Source organism: Orbicella franksi, unplaced genomic scaffold (assembly GCF_964199315.1).
Source record: "Orbicella franksi unplaced genomic scaffold, jaOrbFran1.1 SCAFFOLD_112, whole genome shotgun sequence".
Lineage (NCBI taxonomy): Eukaryota > Metazoa > Cnidaria > Anthozoa > Scleractinia > Merulinidae > Orbicella > Orbicella franksi.
In genome coordinates this window covers 12,567-32,500 of record NW_027670840.1, presented here as the reverse complement: position 1 = coordinate 32,500, position 19,934 = coordinate 12,567, and the positions used below count along the sequence as shown (strand labels likewise).

General features: G+C 40.5%; 1 protein-coding gene and 1 long non-coding RNA gene across 2 annotated transcripts; both read left to right on the top strand.

The window, feature by feature from the left end:
* The first annotated feature begins 7,485 nt into the window (after positions 1–7,485).
* On the top strand, positions 7,486–8,925 carry LOC145475384 (uncharacterized). Its single transcript, XR_014046235.1, has 2 exons — positions 7,486–7,551; positions 7,660–8,925. It is a non-coding gene; the product is annotated as an uncharacterized LOC145475384 (long non-coding RNA).
* A 3,559-nt stretch (positions 8,926–12,484) lies between these two features.
* Positions 12,485–17,676, top strand: LOC145475385 (uncharacterized). The gene is made up of 3 exons (XM_081455259.1): positions 12,485–12,686; positions 12,941–15,472; positions 16,763–17,676. The coding sequence occupies exons 1-3, from the start codon at positions 12,509–12,511 to the stop codon at positions 17,674–17,676; spliced, it is 3,624 nt and encodes a 1,207-aa protein (XP_081311385.1). The 5' UTR covers positions 12,485–12,508.
* Positions 17,677–19,934: the final 2,258 nt, after the last annotated feature.

The following is a 19,934-nucleotide window of genomic DNA, read 5'->3' as shown; positions in this document are numbered from 1 at the left end:
TGAATCGTCGGACTCATTGAGATCCATTGGAATATTATCCATGCACATTTGCTCCGCATCGCTTTCTTTTGTTTGCTCTCTTCGCCCAGCCACTATACTGTTCGTATCCTTTTTCGTCTTCCCCATTTTGCCAGACCAGCTCCAAGAAAAACCGAGCTACAGAAAAATTATCTCTCCGCCTTGAGCGCATTGCGAAACACAAGGGTGTTTTGGAGATTCGCGCATAAATTTCACCGCGAGAAAAAACTTTCCAAACGCTGCTCAGTGATCTGAGAACCCAGTTGAAGGCGTTTGTGGGCGGAGTTTGTTTGCGAAGTAAGAGATTTTTCTTATCGCCGTTTTCTCGAATAAATTTTTTCGCTTGAAGCAGACACTTTAAAGAGTTACAACTCAAATTGAATTTCTTCGATTTCCCTCAAATTTGGACAGTAGCTAGATTAACATACAATAAACATACACGTGTCTGCGAATTGCTTATTTCGAAATATTTTTTCTCCGAGAACGATTTTTGTACGATCACTTCACATTTTTTTAAATCCTATTTAGAAAATGTTCTGTAACTTTGTACTGCAATTGAATATGGCAAAGCGAAGACACGCTTTTTCAGCGCTTTTTGTCCTTAGACCGGGGAAAAAACAAAATTCGCTTCGAAAAGGTGATTAGGGCGCTCGCATTTAGTGGTCCTGAAAAAAACGGTAATTCCTTTCATTTCAACATTCTCGGTATAGTTTGATAGCCAGCTCTATAAGCTTTAATGTGAGATAGGGTTTTAGGTATCTACCGCTTAAACTGGACGCGCTACATCGCTTGGACGCGAAACACCCCTGAAGGTATACGGTAACCTTAAACTTCAGAAGGATTGGTAATTTTTAGTTTTGGATAATGGTGACGTCAACTGAAAACCGGTAATAGGAGCCAAAGCCTGCTTTGAACTCCTTACATGTGGCTGCAAACAAGGATGTGCTGGCAGATGCAAATATTCCAAAGCTAATCTCCTTCTATTAAGATCATTAACCTGATCCTAACAGAATATGTTCAAAACTCCATGTTACCTGTCAGTTTTCAAAGTTGTTTTTGATAACTGGAAACAACCAGACGCCCACCCCCCGAATATTTGATTTGATTTCAGTCAAGCTTGCCGTAAATCTATTTTCATCGTACGACTTTCAGTTTTTCAAAATAAATATATCAACACAGGATGTATGTGCTCTTCTTTACTCCATTCTGTAATGACATTGTTGGTCCACATTTAGTGTATGCAAGAAATATCGGCACGTGATTGTCACGTGACTACATCATAGGTACAGGAACTATCTCTTTGTGAAATGAAAAGAGTACCCAAATAATTATTTCTGTTTATGAACAAATTGTAACCTATTATAAAGATCTGACTGTTTTTCCGAAAACATGCTCGCAGATTTGAACCCCTTCATTCATGTAACCTGTGATTTTGTTGCTGTTGTCGTTGGCTTTCCTAATGGCAGCAGCTTGTAAAGGGTAGCTAGCGTGAAATGTAGAAAACTCATTTCTGTACGTTTCACTTCTTCATTTATTTCTTTTTAATTATTTATCGCTACCCCTCCCCCTGCTACACTCGTCTGAATTTCAGTTCGCGCCGTGACTCGGAGAAGGCGCTGGTCTATTAACGTTCTATAACTGCTGTCTAAAGGAAGTCTGCCCGAGGACAGCATTAAGTCCAACGAAGGTGCAAGTCTAACGCTTTGCTAGCAAGCGTCGTCCATTATCGTACATGAAAGGGCCCTGAAATGTACTGAAACGGGACGTCATTTAATCCCGCAATATTGGGCCGTTTGCACTGTGGCGATAATGTTGTGCTCGCTTTAGACAGCAAAGAGCTTTAGTCGCATCAATTAGGGCTTAGGAGTGCAATAGACTAGACATTTCTAGCTGCTGTTGGCGTTGTCTGGGTTGAACTTTGATGCGGCTTAAGACTTTCCTACCCGATGAAATTCAAGTACATCCGGGACATTGCTATTTCCGAGCAAAACATGACCACAAACCGAGTGAATGAAATCACGTCAAAGGCCGAACGTGAATAGAATTTTCTTGTTTCATCAATTTTAGGCGTTTTCGACCTAGCTAACTATCAGAACTGTCTTTGATTCGCTAGTGCGGAAGAGATTTATTTGTGTGGCTTCCGGTCGATAATTGAAGTACTGACAACATACGTAGTGTTCGTTTGCTCATAATTATGGCCTAGTTTGTTTGAAGTTCAATCGATTCTCGATGTAGGAAGCTTTTGTTCAGTCCATTTAAGACGATGCAGCCGTTTAGAAAGCCATAGATCAGCTCTCCCCCGAGGTTTTGATATGTGTATGTATGTGTTGATTTAGACGCGAATTTCATGTCGAAAGCTCTCTTAATTAAATTGTACAATTCATGATCCAATGAAAAGACGGTGAATTTAGTCTTCCTGGCTTCAAAAGGCATACAAGAGAGTTATTTCCTTTTATTTGAGCTACGATAAGCCATGTGGAAAGCTAGCTCTAGGACAGAATTGTATCAAGATTATCAGTGATAAGTCAAATTCTGTGGCTATGTTTTTGCGAATACAGACAGGCATATTTTAAAACATTTAAATATACAAGCCTCGTTTTCATGCTAGCAAAGAGTGACACAAATGAATTGCTGTCATGCCCCCTATCCCCCAGATAATTAGATCATGTGGCACTCAGCCTAAATTTGTTTGCAGTATCGTAACAAGTGTGTGTGCCAAATAGGGTTAATGATGTGTTTTCTTTCAGTCGGTAACGATCTTTTTCCCTTAACCACCTCACTTTAACGCGCGAGGTTTAATAATACTCCAAGAAATAATTGGAAATCGTTATTTGAAGTAGATTTTAGTTAAAATTGTACTAAAACAGTTACATTAATCGCTCTTGATTTCTATGAGGTGAGAGTTGATGAGGCCTAAGATCTCACCATGTAATTATCATGCCATAGAAATCGAGAGGCTATGTGTAGGTTATTGTATTAATTTAGACTTGCATTTCATGTTGAAAACACCGCTAGTTAAAGTGGTACTATATGTGATCAAATTTTTACCCCTTGATTTTTTAGATGTAGGACATAGAATTCCATGAAAGAATAAAAACGCCGTTTATCATTTGTAAATATCTGATTAGTTCCGGAGATATTTAAGTTTGAAAAATGTGTAAAATATGCAAATGAGATGACTGATGACATCATATACTCAACCCAATATTATATCAAACAGACAGACAGACAAATTATTTCAACACTTAACCTCTTCAATCACAATGAATTGGTTTTCAAGAAAGCCGTGCTAAGAAATTACTAAAAACAATACAATTACAAAATTTCATGATAAATTATGAGTATAAGCGGATTTGCACGTTGTCGTCATTTGACTACAACTACCAGAATTTCTTTCGTTTTTTCTTAATTGTTTAAATTTTGAAGTCCCAGTGGGTTTTAATAACAATTGCCCTAATTAGCACAAGAAACAGAAAAAGTGAAGGATTCTGATAGTCGTAGTCAAATGACGCCCTCATACAAATCACATATTTGCAGCACAGACTATTGGTACTTGGTAGGCTAACAGTTCTACAGGAAACAAACCTACGGCTACAAAAAAAAGCTATGTTCCCATGGCAACTCACTCATTCCCAGTCCCCACCCACTTGATCTCGATATGTTAGCGATTTTCAGCTCAAAACACATTAAACGAGGCAAAGAACTCGAGTTAGCGTATTTATATGCTTGCTGGATCATGCATATTAGGCACCATAGACAAAATCAAAATGAAACACCAAAGGTGGTGGGAAGGTCTGATAACAAAACTGTTAAGCTGGTATTGTGGAGAACATCTAGGAGAATCTTACTGCAAAAAATCAAACATTTCTGATACAAACTGGCTGTGATATCTTTCTTCGTCATATTTGATCAAAATTTGGTTGAGTGTATGACGTCATCACCGGAACAAAAAGAGAATATGAAAATAGTAAATAGCATTCTCTTCTCATACAGACTACTTGTTTACGTTTTAAAATGGATTAGATGGGAAAGATGCGATTTTCGTCATAGTACCACTTAAAATATGCTCAACTCATGATTCAATAAAAAGACCGTGAAGTAATTTAGTGTTTCTGACCTCAAAAAGGCAGAAGCCTTGTCAGAAGCTAGCTCTAGGACAGGAATGAATCAAGATTACCAGGGACTTGTCAAATTCTGTTTTTTTGTTTTTTTGCGAACACAGACAGATATATTCTTAACATACCGTAGAATACTGAAAATAACGCCTCCCAGAAAGTAACGTTAATTCTTTACCTTCCTATTGAATTCCGAAAGTAACGGGCCACCCGAAAGTAATGGGCCACCCGAAAATAGCGGCCCTTTGAAAAAGTCACTAAAAGAGAAACTTTTTGTTCTCAAGCGCAATGCGGATGGAACAGCCTGACTGCAGGACTGAACAACTTGAAGAGTTATTTGGAATTTTATTTCGAACTAAACTGAATGCTTCTTGAAACTATGATTTATAAGCTGTATTCTAGCAGCAGAGCCAAATGATAATACTGCAGTGTATCGAAGTGTAATGAGTTACGTTGCGATATAATGCAACGTTAACCATTATACTTTCGCCCCACAGCACCAGCGATTAGGGCCTTTTTTGTTTATACAGTCTGTTTCGTTTATGTGGGTAGTTAGGAATATACAAAAAACGAAACTTTTAATTCCATGAGTTACGTGTCCGCTTTGTCTGAAACGAATGTTACCGTACGAACGTTTTTTAACCTGCCGAGAGTAACAGCCGCTACCCGTAAGTAACGGCTATCCGAAAGTAGCGGCCCCTTTTGCCTGCTAATATCAAAGGTAACGGGGGCCGTTACTTTCGGAATTCTCGGGTAATCTTAACATGTAGCCAATCTCAGTCTCAATACTGTTTCAAAAAGGCTTTTACATATATAAAAAGCGTATCCATTTTAATACCGTAAATTAGAAAATATGGGACATAAGCAGATGTAGAAGCTTAAATGATACTTGTTGTAACATCAATATTTACATGATCCTCAAAAAACACTGGTCAGTTGACCATTTCTCATTACCACCGCTCATCCTTAGCTTGGGTACCTGATGGCGCTGATCGGGCATAATACCACGGCTTTAATCACTCACCAAACCTGAATGCCCTCTGAACAACACCCAACAACCTATTGTTACTTTTTGCTAATGTTTTCGTTAAACCTTATTTCAGCAGCGCCGCGCTCTCATAGCTTAACCCAAGCAGATTTTGAAATAAAAGGGTTCCAATGGCGTAGTTGAAAGAAATTTGTCACCATGGCACATGTCGAAAAATATGTCTCCATTTCATGCCTAAACCAGGAATTTAACCAATTTCCCAAAGTCATATTTTTCACATTTAAAATCTTTCCCGAATCAGCTCTCAGGTCAAGTTAGCACCTGCTTTTTAAAATTGAATATTTAGTCTTTAAGATAAAGTATCGGAGTATTTTTTAATATCAGTTGTACTGAATGGATCAGACCCACAGCTCTAACTTATATCCAAGCAGTGCGAATTATTTATTTATTTATTTATTTATTTTAATCATTTCTTTTGTGTATTTAGTTGCTGCTTTGTATTTCGCCTTTTTCAGATATATGATGAGGACAAATTTAACACGTGTAAGCCTTCAATCTACTTACTACGTCGATAACCTGCCTACTATTTTGTAAGTATTAAACAAGGTTTTTTCCTGCTCGACATTACTGTTGAAATAGTAGTCTAAATTTTACATCGAGTCCTCGACTGTGTAAAACATCATTAGTTATGCGGAGTGACGAACGACACCGTTTACTTCAAGGTAGAGAGAACAACTCCAAATACAGTCATAAGCCATGGTAATAGATATCTAACAGTAGCAATCAAATAATTATTAGGGAGTTTAAGAAAACCACGACGGTAACGGCAACGGGAACGTCGCTAAACAAAAGAATTAATGAGCAGAACAGTTGCTGTGCACGTGCGTTATAATTATTGGTGCATTTCTTTGCCGTCCTCTGCAAAACAACAGCGTGAAATAACCAAATTCTGTGTTGTCTGGAGAACGTGAACGACAACGGGTAATTTTTTAAATTTATATTCCGAATTTAACACGGTGTTCCATATTCAGTTTCGAGGTAATTTTGACAATAAGAAACAGACTAAATGACTTTAGGGTATTGCGAGATTCGTAGGTAAAATATAAGTTCATTTTTTAACCGACGTTGTCCTCGCCGTCGCCGTCGTGGTTTCTTAAACTCCCTAATGAAAGATGCGGATGCAGCCATAACACTACTGGAAAAATGACCTGAAAACAATTTTGGCTCTGACCGGGATTCGAACCCACGACCTTTGCGTTACCGGTGCAATGCTCTACCAACTGAGCTATCAAAGCCACATGAGAGAGTTCCTGTGTGGGTTCGGCCCTATATGTTCAGTGGACGTAATAATCGGCTCGAGTATATGAATTCCATGGTACTAGATGTCCAACAGTAGCAATTAAATAATGAAAGAATGAAAGCTGCGAATGCAGCCATAACACTACTGAAAAAAATGACGACGAATGGTGAGAGAAACACGTCAAATCGGCTTTGGACCTGCCTTTTACAGCAAATGAGGTTAGAACATTTCGAACATCGGTCAAGTCATGTGGCGCATGCTAAAATGTACGTCTAACCCGTAAATTGAAATTTGACGAGGGAATGGTCAAATATTTGCATTTTTAACCTACTTTGAAAAGCTCTCGCGTCGCTCACAATTATTTGCCCAAAGAAATTTTTACAGGGATCTGTAGACCATCCTTCTGCGATTCAACCACCAGAAGCTTAATCCATTTGAAGGTTTTGCACATGGTGAAAATTAATTATATTCACGAAGTACTTTTAAGTAAATGAAATACATGTCTTCGAAATTTAATTATTTTGCACCCAAAAAGACAACGCAAGATTCCCTAAAATCAACCCAGTACACATTTAAACATTGCACAAAAATATTTGAGTGTTTTAAAGACGGAAGAATAATGTGGTTTTGCATGCGAGGCTCTCAAACTTGTTTAATAAAATGATGCGTCAAATGACGATTTCAACGGAATTTGGTAATTTGCCTATTTCTTTGAAATGAAAGGATATTTTGCCAAAAAGAACTATTTAGTAGTTTTTGTCATGCCCTAGCTTATCTACCATGAAAATATGAGCGAAATCGAATTTTCGACCGTTGCCGAGTTATTTTCCATTTTTATGGACAGTGACTCTTAATACAGTTTAATTAATAAAATCATATGATTGTGTTGTATTGTATTTACAAATTGTCATCACACAAAATTATAATCTTTTCAAAATATTAGCCTCGGGTTTATTCTCAAAATATTCTTAAACTTTTGCAAATTTCAGCCTCGATATTCATATAAAACATATTCTTAGAAAAAAGAAAGAGTTTAATGATGTCTTTGTATTTCGTAGAAACATGGCCGAGGGAAACATTGACAAACTGAGATTTATGAAGGCAGGCACAGAACGTTGCAGAATTCGCATGTATGTAAAATTTCGTAGACACCTTTGATTTAATTGCATTGACTTGTGCTTATTACAGAACTTCTCAGTCGTACCCTTGCATTAATGTGTTTTTGTATTTGATTTTAGTGGGTTGGGGAAAGATGACAATGACGACATCAATATCGCAAGTCCTTGGTTCGTGCGTGATACCTTATTCCAGGCTTTTGCTGGAGCTGGATTTGCCAGAAGGAAAGACCAAGATGAAAACAAGCTACTTCCATGTCCCAGGGGAACGTTTGTCAATTCATCTGCCACCGACCATAGTAAACTTGTGTGCTTGGAATGTCCTGCAGGTAGTTATAATATCTTAACAACTCGTCAGAGCTATTGCATTAAATAACGGTTGCACAGGCATTTATTACTTTTATATATTTTTTTTTTTTGTTTTGGTCTCTTTTTTGTTCACGATTGCGGTTTCTTCAGGGACGATGTTAGCTATGATATTAACAATACAATGCAATACAATAGAAGCTATGAGATAACACATTTAGACGAAACCACTTCTACACTTGAGAGCTTATGTGTGGTTGTAGCAAGCTGCGCTGTACGAATGCCATGGAAGCTAACAGAAATGAGATAGCTTTAATGGTTCAGACGTAGCTTCTTATTTTCTTTCACGTGATTCTTACTTTCAGAAGTTCTTATCAAAGCTTGAGTAAGATTTTCCAAGTAAATTAACTGAAAGGGCGATACTTATAAAAACTATCTGGATCAGTAGTGCAGCAGTTGTGAGACAACACACAACGCCATGTTGGACGAGAAAACACGCTACTTTATTATGCAGCCCAGAGTGCAACGCGCACCCTAACATCTCCCTTCCTTTTTTTAAAGCTATAAGCTGAACAAAACATTTAGTGATTGCCTAAAGGGTCTTGTGCCACAGCTACAGTGGGCCACAAAGTTCCTAAATAAATTAAAGTGTCCTTACATAAATTCAACGAAAAGGAGAGAAAAAAAAAAACAAAAACAAAAGGAAAGGGAAAAAAAAAACCTATTATTGACAGTAACTTGTGTTTCTCATATCGACCAATTTCATATCACTGATGGCTAGAACGGGAGTTCATAAGTCCAAACGTGTAGGCGGTTTGGACACTCAGCCCGAACGAGATTTTTTCAGACTTGTTCGTTTGGCTCCGCTTGGCAGTTGGGCTTGGTTGAGAGCACACATCTGGTTCTTCGACGTTTATTACTAATGGGACAGGCACAGACTGGTTTAGAGGGCTTTAACTACAGTATACTGCACTGGCGGCTCATTGGGGGCGGATGATTGCACTGCAGGTGCAGTGAACGGCGGAAGGACAGGTTGGATAACTGGTGAAGCGCAAGGCAGTCGAGTGGACGGTGGAGTGGAGGGTGAATTGAAAGGTTGAACAACTTATGGAGTGGTTGGCAGGCGCGCTGAGTGTTCCGAAGCCGGCACAGGACTGGGAGACAGCTTGTCTATCCACGACCTCGGGACTAGAGCACCAGGAGGTGGCGGTGCCGCGGGACGCAGGTGTGCCCGGTTCCGTCTGGTTAAACCTGCAGGTGTTTCCACAATGTAGGACCTAGGAGCCGGAATGGCAGTCACCAGACCGTAAAGCCAAGGATCGGACTTGTGATGAGGGGACGGCTTGACGTAAACAAAGTCGCCTATTTCTAACGAGGGTAGAGTGCTACTAGAGGTTGTGTCATAATTTTGTTTAGCTCTAGCGCGCTTAGTGGCGATATTTCCTTGGACTACTTCAGCAGTGTTGTCGCTCGGTAACAAGAGCTCTTTAGAGATAGAAAGAAGTCCACGAATGCGGCGTCCCATACTCCTTTGCGCTGGGCTCAAAAGATGTCCCTCTTAGGGGGTGTTTCTTTAAACAAGAAGAGCTTCATGTAGGCCATTTTTCCCAGACTTTTTCAAGATGCGCTTGACGATTTTCACTGAGGCCTCTGACTTTCCATTTCCCTTGGGCCAGTAAGGTGAGCTCATGACGTGGTTTGTCTGGTACATTTGGCAGAGCCGCTCAAAGTCTGATGCAATAAATTGAGGTCCATTGTCAGTTAATATCGTCTCAGGAACACCATGGCGAGCAAAATGGACTTCAGTTTTGGCCACGATGGTGGCAGACAAAGTGTTTTCCAGCTCATCAACCTCGATAAAATCTGAGTAATGATCACTTTAAGGTAAAAAGACCCTGACTTACAAACTGCCAGGGGTACTCTGGAATAGGCTGAGACTTCATGGGCTCCTTGGCATTCTCTACTTGGAACTGTGCACACTTCCTACACGAGCGGCATGCTTCCCGAATATCATGACTTAATGCCTGGCCAGAATTCAGTGTCCTTACAGAGGCGTATGTTTGATTCAGCTCCAAAGTGTGCAGCGTGAGCCTTCTGCAAAATGAAGTTTCTTTTTGCCAACGGGATACGTACTTGCATCCCTTTATAGATGGCCCCATCTTGAAAGGTAAGCTCTTCCCTAAAGTTCCAATAGGGGTGTACACTTTGGTGAAGTTCCGATTTTCTTGAAGGCTAGCCTGTGATTATAACCCTGTTCAGGCTACAAAGTGTGGGGTCATTTGCTGTTGCAGCTTTGATATCTTTCAATGTCTCGGAAGTGACCCGAGGGTGTCCGATGTTGTTGTCTATGTCAATTCTGAAGATCTCAAAGTTGGTCTGTTTGGAGTCGTTGACGGTTGGGAGGGGGCTCCTCGAGAGGGTGTCACCCAGCATGAGTGACGTACCCTTCTTGTATGTAACTCTGATGTTGTAGCGTTACAGCCGCGTCATCATTTTCTGAAGGCGTCGAGGTTCAGATTGTAGAGGCTTCTTCAATATAGTTTCTAGGGGTTAGTGGTCTGTGTGCACATTCACTTCGCTGCCATAAAGCCAGGGGTCCCACCTGTCGAATGCTGATACTATGGTTAGGCACTCTTTTTCATTTTGAGCCCACAGTTCTTCGGTAGGGCGGAGCTTGCACGATATGTAAGCCACTGGTTGAAGATCTCCGGAATCATTAGGCTGGAGAAGAGCTCCCTTAGGCCCTCCTTGTGATGCATCTACTTGGAGAGTAACTGGCCTTTTGTTATTAAAGTAAGCCAAGCACGGAGCACTCGCAGTGAGATGCTTTGGTTCGGCGAATGCTTCTTGGTGAACGTCTGACCAGATGAATTCACGATCCTGGTTTCTGAGGTAAAGCAAAGGCTTGATCACTTGCGACAGGTTAGGGCAGAGGGTGTTCAAGTAGTTCACCATGCCACAGAAGCGCATGACACCCTGTTTATCAGTAGGGGGCGGCATGTCAGAAATGGCCTTGACCTTGCTCGGGTCCGCTTTCAATCCCAGGTCGGATATTACGTGGCCCATAAAGGTGATCTTTGACAACTTAAACTGAATCTTTTCTGGGTTGAACTTCAGATTCTTATCCCGAGCGCTCTTCATTAACGCGAGGACAATGAGATCATGATTTCTGTTTGCTTCCTCAACTGTGTCGCCTTGGCGCACGACAAGGATATCGTCAGCTACGCAGTACACATCTTGCAGACTCTCAAGGGCCTCGTGCATTCGTAACTGGAATTCCTCCGGAGCACAACTAATGCCATAAGGAAGGCGGAGCCAGCAATATCGATCCCAGGACTTGTGCATGGTGGTGAGCAGGCTGGACTCATCTGTTAGCACAACTTGGGTGAAGCCATCTAGGGCATCGAATATAGAGAACGTCTTGTGCTTGTTCCCTGACAATCGCGGAAGTATCACCAGCCACATTTTCTACGAGGGGGTTGTATCGATTTGTTTGTCAATTGATTGACTTGCTCTACGAGTTCAGGGTTGGCTGAGTGCATAATGGCTATATTGGTATCGTGAGCTGCTTCCCAGGACTTTGCACGGGCAAGTTGTTCGTGAACTGTATAGGGTGTTTTCCCGTTTTCCTTCTAATGGTAAAGAGGCAGTTCTCTAAGGTCTTTGTGGTGGACGCCAGTGCACAAACGGTCTCGCATGAGCTCCTGAACTGGATCCGTCATTTCAGAAATATTTGGACTTTTGGGCAGTGCTTCTGATCCGGGTTTCGAAATCTGTTACGGACTCGTCAGGTTTTTGTATGCAGTTGAAAATGGCTAGCAGTTCAGGCATTACGTTCTCCTGGCCGACAAAATGAACCCCTAGGCGCTGCTGATATATCAAGGGTTGTTTTTTTTCCGTTGTTGTCATTTTCGCGAAGATTGCCGTATCAAAAACTTCCGAGACATCATCTGGGAGAGCAAGAAAGAAAGCCGCAGTTTCGGACTGGGCCTTTTCAGCAACCCAATGATCTGGAGTCGTTGGACATTTGCTGGTGTCCCTCCAGGCTCGCTGCAGCAGACACCAAGTGTTAAATTTCCGGCGCCATATTCTTACACTTGCTGCTTTGCCTTCGCTGAGCGATAGCCTTGGCGGCTTGCTTTCGGCCATATTTACTTCATCTGAGCTCGCTTGACGACCAGATTTCGTCGAGAGCGTTCGCCTGAGTTACCACTCGCAAATTCCGTCGCTTTAAGAGGCTAGACCAAGAGATGGGGCGTGAAGTTACGAAAACTTCTGACAGCAAGCTGTCAGACAACACACGTTGTCTGACAACGTCCACGTTGGACGAGAACACACGCTACTTTATTATGCAGTCCAGAGTACAACGCGCACACTAACACAGCTTCGAGTTAACAAAAAAGATTCGTCTGTACAGTGCTAGTCTCAATCTTAAGTAAATTATTTACAAAATATCTTAGTGAAAGTGCTGAAGCGTAACATAAAACAGTGTACATTTTTTATATTAGTTCATGTTCTCACTGGCATTTTTAGATATTAAAGTTCTGAGTGAGACTTACACTGTACAAATGCTTCTTTAGTATTTACATTCAGCGGTATACGTCCTGTTTAACTCGAGGCTGGACTATTGGCGGTACGGGATATATAGCAGTACTAGCAGAGGGTGATGTCATGCCATGTAGGACCTAACTTGCTCAATCAATGTCTTCTTGCCACAGGTGGCTTCTACTCTGACACTAAAGCCTTTGTTACCCAAAGTTGCCGTCAGTGTCCCAATGGCACTTTCGTCCCCACAGATAAAGTACCTGGAAAGACGATGGCAGATTGCAATCCGTGTCCGAATGGTAATAAATTACTAGAAATCTGTTATCTGCAAAGCTTTTTTTTTTTTCTGAAAGCTCCATTATCTGGAGAATCTAGCATTTAGGTCTTGTGTGGCCGTGCATTACTATGCTTCTAAAGGCAACCACCAAAAAAATAAAAAATATATATTTATCGATTGATTTAAATTTGAAACTAAACTATAGACAGCCTGAGTTTGTATGCTTGTTTCTTTGATTTTTTTTTTTTTTTTTTTTTTTTTTTTTTTTTTTAACAGGAACAGATACCCTAACTTTCGCTGGGTATCGCGCTTGTAAATGTTTAAAAGGTCATCATCGTACTCATCGGTTTGAAGGTTGCAAACTTTGTGAGCATGGATTACACTGTGACAACGAATCTGTTACTCTTAAGACCGGTTATTGGTGGAAATGGAGAAACGAAACTTACAAACTCCTTTATAAAGATTTTGCGATGAGCCTCGTTAATATAACTTACACTCCTGGCAAAAGCATCAATTTCTCAATAACTAATCATTCCCTCAATAAGTTCCCACACCCCGTGCCAAAGTCATACAAATGTCCGAGAGAAGAGTCGTGTAAGGGAGGTCAAGATTCATTATGTGCCACCGGCTACCAAGGTCCATTATGCGCGGTATGCAGTCCTGGTTACTATAAACAATTGCAAACATGCCAGCTGTGTCCAACCAAAAAATGGATGATTGTCCAGCTGTCAATCATAGCGGCAGTAGCTGCAATAGTCCTTGCTGTTATAATTTGGACAAGCAAAAGAAAAAGCAAGAAAAAAGAAGGACGTTCTTCAGTGGATATCATTCTGTGCAGGCTAAAAATTGTTATTGGCTTCTACCAAGTCACAAATGGAGTCCTGGAAACATTTTCATATATAAAATGGCCAGGCGCTCTTGAGGTTATTGGAAGATACTCCGAGATATTGCAGATGAATGTTTTCCAGGTGGCACCAATTCATTGTCTCTTGCCAAATGCAAGAATGAACGCCTTTGCAGACTTGTTTGCCATACTCACGATGAATGCTGCTGCCATCTTGATGTCTGTCCTTGCTTTTGGACTAAGAAAGTTATTTCTACTGCGAAGCGCTTTGAACAGACAACAGAAAGAAAAAAAGGTTGCCCAGACTAAAGAGGTGATTTACCGAAACTCGTTTTTCTTCCTTTTCCTGACGTATCTCAGTACGTGCTCGAAGACAGCACAAGTAGTTCCACTTGCCTGTCGCAAACTTTGCATCGACGAAGAAGACGAAACATGTGACGAATACCTCAGAGCAGACTACAGCATGAACTGCAACAGTCAAGAGTACAATCGTTCGGTCATCGTTGCATACTGCGCCGTATTTTACATCATCTTACTTCCCACTGCCTCGCTGATAGCTCTTTGGAGACAACGTAAGGTGCTTCGTGGAAACGTACTCGACGCCGAGAGTGAAGCTTTGGAGCCTCAAGAGCAAGCCACGGGAAATGCTATCAACACCGAAAATGAAGATTTGGAGCCTCAAGAGCAAAACACGGGAAATGTTATCCACGCCGAAAATGAAGATCTGGAGCATCAAGAGCAAAACGCAAGGAATGCTATCCACACCGAGAATGAAGATTTGGAACATCAAGAACAAAACGCGGGAAATTTAATACATGCCAAGAATGAAGATTTGGAGCCCCAAGAGCAAAACATGGGAAATGTTATCCACGCCGAAAAGGAAGATTTGGAACATCAAGAACAAAACGCGGGAAATTTAATCCATGCCGATGCCGAGAATGAAAACTTGGAGCCTCAAGAGCAAAACACGGGAAATGTTATCCACGCCGAAAATGAAGATCTGGAGCATCAAGAGCAAAACGCAGGGAATGCTATCCACACCGAGAATGAAGACTTGGAACATCAAGAACAAAACGCGGGAAATTTAATCCATGCCAAGAATGAAGATTTGGAGCCCCAAGAGCAAAACATGGGAAATGTTATCCACGCCGAAAAGGAAGATTTGGAACATCAAGAACAAAACGCGGGAAATTTAATCCATGCCGATGCCGAGAATGAAAACTTGGAGCCTCAAGAGCAAAACACGGGAAATGTTATCCACGCCGAAAATGAAGATTTGGAACATCAAGAACAAAACGCGGGAAATTTAATCCATGCCGATGCCGAGAATGAAAACTTGGAGCCTCAAGAGCAAAACACGGAAAATGTTATCCAGGCCGAAAACGAAGATTTGAAACATCAAGAGCAAAACTCGGGAAATTTAATCCATGCCGAGAATGAAGATTTGGAGCCTCAAGAGCAAGCCACGGGAAATGTAATCCACGCCGAGAATGAAGCTTTGATGCCTCAAGAGCAAGCGAAGGGTAATATAGTCCACTCGGAGAATGAAGCTTTGGAACATCAAGAGCAAGCCACGGGAATTGTAATGGGATTACGATTCCTCTTCGAAAACTATCATTCCCGTGCATGGTACTGGGAGTACATTGAAATGATTCGCAAGCTTGTTATGACGGCTGCTCTTATCTTTTTGGGTGGAGAGAGCAGGGCCTATGTTGGATTAGCCTTCGTCACCTCAGGACTTTATGTGGTGTTGTTTTCCCTCATCAGCCCTATGGCAGATCCATTCGAGAACAGGTTAATGCTGTCATCTCTGTCTGTCACATTCCTTAATTTGGGCATAGGAGCTGTAAGTAGAATTCCTGAAGAGGGTATGTCATCATCCTCCATTGACCCATACGTGGACGGCATCACGTTCAACATACTGGTGGTTGGAGCTAATACGCTAGTGATCACCCTTCTCGTTGGTAATTATTGATTCGTATATTATCTGCCAGTATAGAATGAATCATTTATTTACAATCAGCTTGTCAGCTTGCCCCTAAGTGAGTTTTGTTAACCCGTGGAACAACCTCTAAAACTTATTGCTAAATAGAAAACCACGGGCTAATTAAGTAGTCTAAGAGTGTTTTATTGTGAAGTAGCTTGAACTGACAAACAAAAAGAAAAAAATATATATTCACAAAATGGTAGAAAACTGACGAAGCTAGTACTCTGACCAAAATTTCAAAAGGCCAGACGATGGCATTTTGCCAAACTAGAATTCTGTCGACGTGAATGAAAAAATATCTAAACAAAGAGTCTGTGTAACATTTCGAAATCATGTGAGCTACTTTTAAAGTTCAAGTAACTGAACAATTATAGTTTTGGATTACCAAAAGGAAATAGCATTGCCTAGCCTAAAATCATCTTTAACCCTATTAAGACCGGCTCTTAGTCCAAACATTTCTCCTTTGTTGTCAATAACATAGAAAAGTGACGTCATATTACGTGGCAATAAACTGTTTTCGATAAATCAAACTTCAGCTTGGTAGTGAGGCTTAGAAGACACAAACAAAGGAAATTGAATGACATGTTTATTCATTTCTTTTGTTTGTGTCCTCTAGGCCTCACTATCAAGCTGAATTTAAATATATCGAATTGGCCTATTAGGGAAGGTTTTCGAAGGAGCCGCCATCTTGGATCAACCGATTTTCCTGGATTTTTCTAAAACGTCAGTTTTTAGTTTTGGAATTCAAAATAAGTAATAAAGTAATTCTATAAAGTTCATTTAAAAATTGACCGTAATTCCGTGAAAGCTAACTTCAAATAAAGATTACAATTTTCAAATTTGTAAAAACATGCCTGTAAAAATGTGGTTAAATTTATTTTACATAAATAATGAAACAGCTATCACGGGCCCTTTCTACCCCCGCCCCCAACCCGCTTCTCTTATATATCTGAATAGGGATAAACAATGGGTTATGCAAATCCAAAGGCGTTTGAGTGAGAGTTAAATAAACTGTCGCTTAGTGTTTCATTTTTTCTTTTTTGTTTTATCATAATTATTGGTTTTTTTTTCTCGGTCTCCTGTATTTGCATCGGTAAAATCTACAGCAATGTCAAAACCGAAAAAGAAAATCATTGGAATATCTCCACAGCAAGGGTTGACTGGCATTTTATAATTAACTTTTACTTTCGTATCGCCTAAAGGACTACTTGCGATTTTCTTCCATGGGAAAAAAAAAATACTGATTTCTTTCTTATCTTTTTCACAGTTCAGTATGCTGTATACCTCCATCGTTACATAAAACAATGGCGCAAAAATCGCCAATGGTCTTTTTCTTGTTGTCTTGCTTTGATCCTGCCACTTACCGAACTGCAGAGCGAAATAAGCGGATTGACTGGAACGAACATCCTGAAGCAACAGCTGCAAACTGGTGGAATCGACATGCCGTCGGTGTCCAGCACTTTAAAGGACAGTGGACTGGTTACGTTTGAACTCAAGGAACAAGAAACTAAGCCAACTCCAAAAGCAAGGAAGCGTGGTAAAGTGGCTCGTAATCTCAGAGAGGAAAATGAGGATAACGCGATTGGTCAGGAGAGCTTGACCGTAAGTGTCGATACTCGTAAGCGCAAACGGGTTACCTTTGACCTCAAAGACCAAGAAATTAGCCCAACTCCAAGAGCAAGGAAGCGTGATAGAGTGGCTAAAAATCCCAGGAAGAAAAATAAGGAAAACGTCATTGGTCAGGAGAGCTTGACTGTACGTGTTGACGTTCATGAGCCCAGAGGGGTTACCTTTGATCTTGAAGAAATGGCAACCAACGCAACTCCAAAGGCAAGGAAGCGTGATAGAGTGGCTGAAAATCCCAGAAAGAAAGCGGACGAAAACGTGATTGGTCAGGGAAGCTTGACTGTACGTGTTGATGTTCATGAGCCAAGACGGGTTACTTTTGATCGCAAAGAACAAGCAGCTAACCCAACTTCAAATGCAGGGAAGCCCGATGAAGTGGTTGTTACTCTTAGCGAAGAAAATGAAGAATACTTGACATGCCAGGAGCGCTTGACCGTTGATGTTTATGAGGGAGGACGGGTTACCCATAGCCTCACAGAACAAGAAGCTTACCCATCTCCAGAGGAAGGGCAGCCTGGCGCGGAGCCAAGGGATGTCGAGGACACTTGGCTGTAATTGGAAGAACGATGGCTTGGTCATATCTCAGTGGACAAACATGAACAAACTCATAAACTGGACTTCGATTTCTGTCTGATCGTAATTAAAACTAAATAACTGTATTCTTGTGTTTCTATTTTTTGCACCTACTACAGTACTTACAAGATAGGAATATAAAAACAGAAGCTTTAAAAGTAACGGCAATTAGTGTCGTAACTTTCAAGAAACTTGTATCATTAAGAATAAAGGCAATATACAGTCAGGAGCAACTTGCAGACTGCTCAGTTTAATACCTCCGCCGTGGAACTTTATAGAGGCATATTCAGCTTTTCGATAATTTGCTTTATTTGCTCATAATATCCATTCAAGTTTAAGTTTTGGTAGTGAAATATATTTAGCTCTAGAAAGATAGCGCAGTAACAGTTTGAGTCCGTTTTTCAATGAATATTTGCTTGCCGGCTATTCGCATTTAGCCTTTGTCTTTGCTTCGATACAATTTTTAATTTCCGCCGTAATTATTATCAATATTTAAATTTGTGTTTACTTGTCATAATTTTTAAACATTGCATTTTCAAAAGCCAACAGCAGCTTTATTTGCCAGAGTTTAATTACAAGATATTTCCTCTGTTATTACATTTTGCCAGTTTCTAATTAAGTCTGTGGATTATTTTGCTAATAAGTTTCATGACCGAAGTTCGTTCAGTTCAATAGGACTTTGTTTAACTACCTGTTATCTGCTAACTCGTCTTACTGAAAGTTCGAACGCTTGGAGCTATGTATACTTTGGCTGTTTCGTCAAGTTTCAGTAATGAATGTTGGGTTAGTTGTTCTAAGCGAGAACTCGTTTTTTTTTTTTTTTTAATTTAGAGTAATTTAGTTCGAACTTTCCCGTCCAAGTAACGAGCACTTGTAACAATAAATTCTTGAGCTAAAACTAGCATTTTTTAAAGGTTGCACTATCCTCAAAGGACTTCGTATTCGTTGTAATTTTTTTTCTCGTCGTTATCTTAGTGCACTTGTTATATGTTTTGAACAATAGACGCTGGTAAAAGTCATAAATAAGCGATCGCAGTCGCAAAGCTTTTTCGATAACATTTTGATTAAATTCAAAGTACTATCCAGAGAAAATAAACACTGCTGTTGGAACCAAAGCTGAGTTGTTGTTGTTGCTGCTTGTTTAGTGCGTGGTTAGATCCCAGTACCCAAAAGTGTAACGGCTCTTTCTTGCAAGCAAGTGCACCGTTTGTATTTTATTTTCCCCGCAGAGACGTCGTAGGTATCTCGTTCTTGAAGCATTCAAGTTCGCTGGTTACAGTTCGTTTTCAAAAGAAAAAAATCCCGTTACCACTCACTGTATATAAACAGTGATTTTGCAGCTCCTTGACTGAAGCACAGTTTGCATCCGATGCTAGTTCATTGTCGAAAGCGATCGAGTGGCTTCAGAAGTCGATATTTTTGTCAGTTGGTCACAATGTGACGACATACTTAAGGACCGTAACAGAAAAGTGTTAACTTTGCCAAAAGGTGGTTCAGTTTCTTTCTATCTATCAAAATAACTTTTCCTACTTCACTTATATTACATGAACAGAACCTTATTTCAGACTTTTTAGAGGTTTTATTATAAACTTTGATTTCTTCTTATCAGTATTATGCATTTATTATATGGCCGTGTCTCACGAGGACTGGGAGCTACCAAATTCACGAATTTGATTGGCTGAAATCGATATTGCCGGCGGTCTACACATTCCCATCTAGACTGACACCTACAGACCCGTTACATTTTGCGGTGCAAAAGCTGCAAACTAAAATACAAAAATATTGACTTTTTTATTTTTTTAAATGGAAGTGCCGAAAAGCCTGATGAGAATACACAAAGGCAAAAAAGACAAGCAAACTTTAGTAGATTTTAGTTCAGCTCACCGCCTTTCGCAAGCAAAATACCAGTTAAATTAAACGAATTACGTTTTTCTTATTAACCGAGCTTAGTCGGTCTGATCTGCATGGGAGAATCTTGACCTCGGTCGTTTGTACAGGCTTCACTGTGTTCCAGGTCTGTATTCTCGACCTTGGTCGAGATTCTCCTATACAGACCTCCTGCTCAGTTAATAAATAAAGAGCTCAATTTCAACTAAAGAAAAATAGCTACAAATTTTACGCACCCCATGAGTCGAACGCAGGGCTTCGTAAGCGGAGGTGAGCTCACCAACCAGTGGTAAGGGGCATTACCCTAGGGCGCACTTCATATTCAAGATGTCGGCCTTGTCGCCATGAGATGA

What these genes read in the sequence shown, in the direction of transcription:
- LOC145475385 (XM_081455259.1), top strand. Translation starts at nt 12,509, where the DNA reads ATGTCATGCCATGTAGGACCTAACTTGCTCAATCAATGTCTTCTTGCC. An exon ending in TTGCAATCCGTGTCCGAATG is followed by an intron (nt 12,687 to 12,940) that starts GTAATAAATTAC and finishes TTTTTTTAACAG; the next exon opens with GAACAGATACCCTAACTTTC. An exon ending in AGTGATCACCCTTCTCGTTG is followed by an intron (nt 15,473 to 16,762) that starts GTAATTATTGAT and finishes TCTTTTTCACAG; the next exon opens with TTCAGTATGCTGTATACCTC.